At 52.1% G+C, this 8,003-nt stretch overlaps 1 protein-coding gene across 1 annotated transcript; it reads right to left on the reverse strand.

Annotated features, from left to right (window-relative positions):
* Nucleotides 1-3,350: 3,350 nt before the first annotated feature.
* Nucleotides 3,351-6,699, reverse strand: LOC109743349 (serine/threonine-protein kinase-like protein CCR4). Its single transcript, XM_020302442.4, has one exon. The coding sequence runs from the start codon at nucleotides 6,131-6,133 to the stop codon at nucleotides 3,578-3,580; it is 2,556 nt and encodes an 851-aa protein (XP_020158031.1). The 5' UTR covers nucleotides 6,134-6,699; the 3' UTR covers nucleotides 3,351-3,577.
* Nucleotides 6,700-8,003: the final 1,304 nt, after the last annotated feature.

Raw genomic sequence — 8,003 nt, forward strand, 5'->3', positions numbered from 1 at the left:
TGTACCCGCGTCCCAGTTCATTACCCTGCAAGAGCGTAGACTAATTCAAGGCAACAGTGTAAAGGACTCATCGCTCTGGTTATCTGGTTGTGTATGCACACTAGAAAAAAAAAACCTGGTTCTACATTGCGACTCAAGCAAACAGCTATCTCAAGATGCTGAGAATATCAGGTTCTATCACACATTAGGTGCTCCCATGCTATCATTTTTCAAAAAACATATTTACATGTTACAAAAAATTCTGAAAGTAATTATGAGTGTTCACAAGACATGTGTCTACAATCTGTACAAAATTCAAATAATTTTTTGAAATACGCATTGAGAAACAAAAAAGACAAATTCAACATGACATTATCACTAAAAGACAAAAGGTAAAATGACACTGTTCACATTCGGATTTGCCTTTTTTTCTCCATGTGTATTTCGTATTTTAACTTGAAATTCCTACATATTGTAAACACCCACAATTGTTTTTGAATTTTTTAAAGATAGTTTTTATTAAAAAAATGGTAGCATGAGAGCAACTAATGTTTGGTAGCATAGGATATAAGATTGTTCGCTCGGTGCTCGATCTGAACGTGTACATAGCATCGATAGCCACCATAACCTATGAATGTCAAGAGCTTATGAGTTCTTTTGGCAAGACGATTATTTGTCATTGTGCTAGAGAGGCAATTTGTTTATACATGTAGTTCAAATGTATTTATATCCGAATAGTCATAGGAGTGCACGAGCTCGCCCGCTCACGGAATCACTAGGCACATGTTCTCCTCGGGAGTCGGGATATGTCGCGCAACTGTTATTTTCTACACACATATAAACATAGTTTTTCAAATACACATGAACTTTTTTCTTGAGAACCTCACATTAACTTCTTTATATCCACTCTTTAACGTACGTCCACTATTTTTTTTAGCACATGCAATTTACCCAAAAGAATAGACAAATCAAAAATAAAATGTAAATAAAACCAGAAAATAATAATAATAATAAAGCATTCCCTCCAGTAGCTTTTTTGCGAAGTGTGTTGCTAACTTTTTTCAGTTTTCCCTTAAAAAACTTTTTCGGTTTTAGAGGAAGTGCATTCGCTCCAAAATAACTTGTTTTACATGGAAGTATTGCATCCCAACTAAAAAGAGTGTGCTTCATCCTGTAGCGACGGCATCGTTAGCTCTCCGTTACTGCACCCACCCACGTCGTTATTTCATCGTACTGGCCCACGTCCACATGCGTACCTTTTCCCTGCGCAAACTCACCTGTGTTTCTGCAAGCACTGAATGCCAGCTCCAACATCACGCTATTCCATTCGTCCACCTAGCAGGAGCAAGCGAGCTCGTCCGCTCTATCGCCACTCTCGAGAAATGTGGTACAATAATACACGCCTGCAGCTGCACTGGATAGTTCGTCCAGCCTATGCATGGTAGCAAAAACTGATGTCGGCCACTTTGCACCGGTGCGGTGTAGCACCGAGAACCAGGAAGGCAGAAAAGAAGGAAGCAACGGAGAAGCAAACGCCTTGTACCGGCCGGCCGGAAAGGCTCTCTCACTCACTCATTTGGCACCTATAGCAACCGCTCTGAAAACGACCGGGTTGCCTCAAAACCTGCCACTGGTAGCAAGCAGCAGCATCAGATTCAGAAAAGAGGAGATGTGAAACTGAAAAAACACATCCTGGCATAGGATTCGGAAAAAGGCCGGCTGCTAATGTGAATGAAACAAGGTGCTGCGTTAATCAACCTACGTACGTAACGAGGAGGGCAAGAGAGGGAGGGAGGGACCCAGAAGCTTCCTGTACGTGGCTAGTGGGAGAGTATCTCCATCGATCGATCACCCGGCAAAGCAGCCAGCCAGGGAGGGAGGGAAATTAATTAAAGCAGCTCGGCGGAAAGAAGCCCGCGAGTCGATTGCGATCACTTGTTGCTTGATGCGCACACTACCCCAGCCACAGCGAACACACGTCAAATCCCACCCCACCCAGCTCCCAGAGTATACGCGGCAGCGCAACTGTATATATTGTCATTGTGTGACCGTCAGTCAGTCAGCCGGGCGCCGACCTGAGGGGAGGAGCCACCAAATCAATGAACAGCTGGAAAAGCCTCTTCTTTTCCCTTCCCTTCTTGAAAGTTGAAACGATTCTTCCTTTACTTGTTTTATCTTCAGTTTTCGGCTGGTGTCCTGACTGCGAAAGTACAAAAAACCAAAACAAAGCGCGTGGAACGAATGGCCGGGATAGGATACGGTCCAAACAGAAGGGTTCAATTCAGTCCATTCTCCAAACACAGCTGTAGACCTGCAAATGGCGTGTGTGGAGCTGACCTTCTGGAGCAAGATCCCATTTCAATTTCAAGGGGTTGACCTTGAAAAATACTTTTATTTACATGCCACACCAACAGCAAGTATAGCTTTCCTCAACAAAAAAAGTATAGCTTTCTTGTTCTCTTCTCTTTGTTTTTTTGGGTGGAAATGGAAATGGAAATGGAAACGGTCTGCCCACCCTACAATACAGCTAGTCTGGATGGAATCCAGCTTCTCCCTCTCCACATCCTTGGTGCAGTGGTGGCCACCTTCTTCTCTTCATATTCATATATTCATTCATATTGCCTTTCTCTACAGCAGAATTTTCATATTGCCTAGTCCATTGTTGCCTAATAAAATGCCACTGCCAGTCTAATTAACCTCTGGCAGTTGGGTGCGGTGTGATGAAATCATTGTACGCATCGGATGTTTTACCGGTCAAATTACAACTATCAACCAAAATACTACTCTCTCCGTTTGGAAGAAAAATACTGACGTGGTCCCTTTAATTTAATATATGTATGTCTACGTCGGTATCTTTGACAGCATACAAACAAAGAAATTGGTAGACTGCTTAATGATTTCTATTTCTGATTGATGTTTTCCTTGTTTGTTTGGTGAGCTACCGGAGACTTCACCAAACTAATTGTACCACTTGTAACAGTCGTTCACCTCATCAAGTTACCTGCCAACAGCAAGTGTCCTTGAAATGGTCTTTAATTTCAACTTAAGCCACAAGAAAAATACACCTAGCCTTTGCGTGGTACTATATGCATTTTCATATTCATGTGGACGTTCAAGTGTTTGTACAACCACCATTTGCAGAGAATGAAACGAGAGATAATAAAACAGCAAGGGACATTATTGTAGACTTGTAGTACAAGACGGTAGAGAATCAAATCATGGTATGACTTATAGATGCATCCATGTACCATATGACCCTATTTTTCATTTATGTATATATAATCAACAGCTGTTTGTTGAGCTTTTAAGTATAGCTCTACCTACAACCTACCAAGTACGTACAAACCCACCACTACTAAAATTTCCCCTAAATCTACATACTCTGTGGTTTCATTTCATCTTCTCCACGAACCACAAAACGTTAAATTAACCGCCACAATTTACAGCAAACCCATTGATCGATCCATCCATCTCTTGCAAAATTATGAGAACTTGTTTTGATTTCTCACTGTATTTTTTCCTGTAAAATTTTATGGACAATAACTAATTCACCCTTCCTACACAGACACCGTAAAAGAAGAAAAAAAAGATCAAATCTTTACATGGTTGAGTAGGACCTGGCATGTCCGACGCCGGCGACCCGGCCCGACCCGAAGCTGAACTCGCGCGTGTGGTACGGGCTCCGGTCCTCCGACTCCGATCTCGACCTCGACCGCGACATGTCGGAGCCGCCGTTCCGGGAGCTGCTGTTCCGCCCGCCGCTCGCCGACCGGACCACGCACTCTTCGCAGAGCGTCACGGCCCACTCCAGCTCCGCCACCACCTCCGACATCACCGGCCGCCCGCGCCCGCGCGGCCGGACGCACTCGGCGCCGATCTTGGCCACGCGCGCCACCGCCTCCACCTCGTGCCCCCGAGGCGCGGGCACCCGGCTGTCGAGGATCTTGTCGATGTTTCCGCCCTCCACGGCCGGCACCGCGAACTCGATCACGTTCCTCGGCGACCCGCTCCCTTCCTGGCTCTGGTCCCGGTGGATCGCCTTCCTTCCGGTCACCAGCTCCAGCAGCACCACGCCGAAGCTGTACACGTCGCTCCGCTCCGTCAGCTCCTGGAGACGGTAGTACTCCGGGTCCATGTACCCCACCGTGCCGGCCGTCCCCGACGTCGTCGTCGGGCTCGCCGACGCCGACGCGCCGCTCACGAGGGAGAGGCCGAAGTCGGAGACTTTGGCCGTCCAGTCGTCGTCGAGCAGGATGTTGGACGGCTTGATGTCGCGGTGGATGATGGGCGGCACGGCGTAGCAATGCAGGTACTCGACGCCGCGGGCGGCGTCCAGCGCCACGCGGAGCCGCGCCTCCCATGACGAGAAGAGCGGGGAGTGGCCGGACCCGGCGTCCTCGCCGTGGAGGTGGTCGTGGAGCGCGCCGTGCGGCATGAACTCGAACACGAGGATGCGCTCGCCGCGCTCCTCGCAGAAGCCCAGGAGGGACACCAGGTTGCGGTGGTTGACGCGGGACAGCAGCCTCAGCTCCGACCGGAACGCCCGCTCCGCGTCGAACCGCCTCCGCCGCCGCGCACCGGTGGACGCGCGCTCGGCGCGCTTGATGGCGACCTCCCGCCCGTCGGGGAGCTTCGCGCGGTACACGGACCCGAAGCTGCCGCTCCCGATCTTGGCCTCCTCCGCGAACGCGTTGGTCAGCCGCGAGAGATCCTTGAGCGTGAACTCCTCGCACCCGAGCGGTCGCGCAGGCTGCGAAGCCGAGCGCTCCCGCGCCGGCATGACCATGATCTCCACGTCGCCGTCGCGGCAGAGCCGCCTGGACGACGACTCCCCGAGCCGGACGGTGGCGTGCGCCTTCTTGTCCGACTTCCTGGACGCCAGCACGTAGAACGTCAGCCCTGCTACGATGATCACCAAGACGCCGGCGCTGGCCACGCCGAGCCCCACGAAGAGCGTCTTCTTCTTCTTCGCATCACCACCGTCGTCACCGAGCTGGGCCGTACTGCCATTGCTGACGACGATCCTGGACGCGTTCAGTGGCTGCTTGCACGGGCTGCACACGGCGAGTTCTTCGCCGCCCAATCCGCCGCCGGTGCCGCAAAGCCTCCCTGAGTCCGGTACGATGTTGCAGGAGCAGTTACTCTTAGGGGCGCAGGCTCCCGGCATGGTGTTGTTGTAGACGAGGTGCCTCCCGTCGAAGCGGCCGTCGTTCCCCCAGCAGACGACGGAGTAGTTGCTCGTCATGACGGCACACACCGTGTCGCCGTCGGCCTCGATGGAGACGAAGGTGGTGTGCGTGTACTCCTCCGGCACCTTCACGCCCCAGCACCTCACCGTGCCGTTCCCGGCGAGTATGCACGTGGTGTTGCGGCCGAGCGCCATGGCCATCATGTCGGCCGGCAGCTCGTCGAGACGGACCGTGGGGTTCCCGTCGCCCCAGCACACGAGGCCGCCCAGCTTGTCCACGGCGCAGGCGTGGCGGCGCCCAGCGGCGACCGTCTGGAACGTGACAGCAACCCCGTCGGCCGTGAACTGGGGCGTCGGCGGCATGCGGCCGCCGTAGCACCTCATGGCGGTGTCGTTGCCCTTGACGATGCCGCAGAGGAAGTCCTGGCCGAGGGCGATGAGGGAGAAGTCGAGGCCCTTGGGGAGGTCGAGGCCGGGCCACTCCCAGCAGGTGGGGTCGTGGTCGTCGGAGAGGCCGCAGACGTGCGGGCCGCCGGCGGACATGGAGCGGAGCGAGGGGCCCCAGTAGATGCGCCGGCCTACGGGGCGAGACCGCCTGGCCTGCTCCTCCTCGGAGAAGGACCACCAGCGCATGGCGGCGTGGCCGCCGACGGGCGCCATGAGGCCGCAGAGGAAGTCCTTGCCGGCGGCGATGGCGTTGAAGGGGATGTCAGCCGACGGGTAGGACGTGAGGCCGCCGTCGGGCATGGACTTGCACTGGAGCTTGGAGTTGCCGCCGCCATCCTCGTTGACCCTGTCGATGATGAGGGCGCAGACGAGCGTGCTGTTGGCGGTGTGGGAGATGGCGACGGTGGAGAACTGGCGCGGCGACGGCGGCGCGGCGCCCGCGGCGACGGCGAGGAGGAAGGCGAGCACGAGGAGGCGCGTTGTGCTGGTGGCGAGGCCGGGGCGGCGAGACATTAGCATTGAGAGGCAGAGGGAGGAGACGACATGGATGTATGGATGGAGCTCGGGAGCTCGGGTTTGGTTCGGTTTGCTTGGATTTGATTTCTCGCTTGGTGGCTTGGCTTTCTGTTTCGGGGTTGTAGGTGGGTGGATGGATGGATCGACGGAGAACGAGTCGAGTACACCGCGTCCGCGTTGGGTTTCGTTGGGTTGGGTTGGTTTTACTTTTATATTTTAGTCATGCTATACGGAGTAGATTAATTCAGAAATGTGTGTGTGTGATTGTGATGATGGATCGATGATGAGGTGAGGGAGGTTGTTTTGGTTTGGTTTGGTAGACTTGACTAGGTCCGTTGAAATTCAAGTGTCAATGCTAGCTTGTGAGTTTCTCCTCCCTCACTTTGGTGCCTGGCTTAGCTAGCTCTCTAGCTGCTGCTTAGTTCCAAAACCACAATGATTGCCGGATGGATTATCGGTTACTGGAGGCAAATTAGTGCATAACCACTTAGCAGGGCATCTTTTATTTTTGGGGGGAATTATCAGGGCATCTCTAACAGCAGAGAAGCAATACTATTCTCTCTTTTTCTTTTCACTATTCTATTGTGCTTTCCGCATTATACTAAAATCTTTTTCTTTTTGCAAAACATACTGAAAACTTGTTATACTACAATACTCAAAACTTTCGATCTATTCATCTCCCATCATGGCAATACAGCGAATACCAGAAATAATAAAAATTGCATCTCGATCCGTAGACCACCTAGCAACGACTACAAGTACTAAAGCGAGCCGAAGACGCGCCGCCGTCTTCGCCCCTCCCTCATCGGAGTCGGGCAAAACTTGTTGAGTAGACAGTCGGGAAGTCGTCATGCTAAGGCCCCATAGGACTAGCACACCAGAACATCAATCGCCTGTTAAAGTTAGCGTAGATCAGAAAAATCCAACCTAAAAACACATGAACATAGAGGAACTATGACCAGATCCGAGCAAATCCATCAAGGACAGATCCGTCAGAGACACACTTCGACACGCCCACCGAAGATGCTAGACACACCACCGGGATAGCGGCTAGGCAAGGAAAACCTTATTCCATCTTCAGGAAGCCGTCATCGTCTCGTCTTCCTGAGCAGGACACAAACCTAACAAAACTCGAAGAACATCTAAAAACGAAACCCTCCGGCAAGGGCCGGGATCCACCACGCCACCATGGCCCTAGGCCACCGGAGACGAGGCGGATCGGCGGCGCCGACGGGAGGCGGAGAAACCCTAGCCTTTTTTCGGGGAGGCCTTCTGTAGGCTTGGCCTCTAATTATAGTAGTAGGTTGTTCCTTAGTGTGTTTTCTAATAATTAATGGTTGTATTAACCCTGAACATGTTCTAGTTAAAATGGCATTGGAAAAAGAATGATAAATACAGATGTCATATTGAAGATGGAATCATCCGTCATGGACATGGAGAGATCATACTTTCATTCACCAAGAGGAACTCAGCAAGTGTCAGAGCAACTCCAACTCCAACGGGTCGATCCAAATGGACGGCGCATTTGTCCGCTTTTTGTCCGTTTAGGTCGGCCGCCCGGCCGGCGTCTGCCCAGTTTTGCATTTGGGTCGGCAGTGCGTCCAACACATCGACCCATTTTATGTCCGCACTCAACTTTAAAAAAGGCATGCGACCCCAGATCATGCCAGCGGCCATAGATCATGCCGGCACCATGCCAGCGTCGGCATACATTGCCGGCTTCAAAAAATATCACCGTAGTTCATGCGCCACATGCTGGCGCACTCGCCAGCGGCTGGCACACACGTCAGCACACAAAAAATGGGGTGGGACTTGAGTTCGACCACGCCATCGCGGCCTCGTGGTCATGCCAGCATGCAAGCCGGCATACAAA

Source organism: Aegilops tauschii, chromosome 7 (genome assembly GCF_002575655.3).
Source record: "Aegilops tauschii subsp. strangulata cultivar AL8/78 chromosome 7, Aet v6.0, whole genome shotgun sequence".
Taxonomy (NCBI): Eukaryota; Viridiplantae; Streptophyta; class Magnoliopsida; order Poales; family Poaceae; genus Aegilops; species Aegilops tauschii.

Coding starts and splice junctions, on each gene's coding strand:
- LOC109743349 (XM_020302442.4), bottom strand. CDS start 6,133: ATGCTAATGTCTCGCCGCCCCGGCCTCGCCACCAGCACAACGCGCCTC.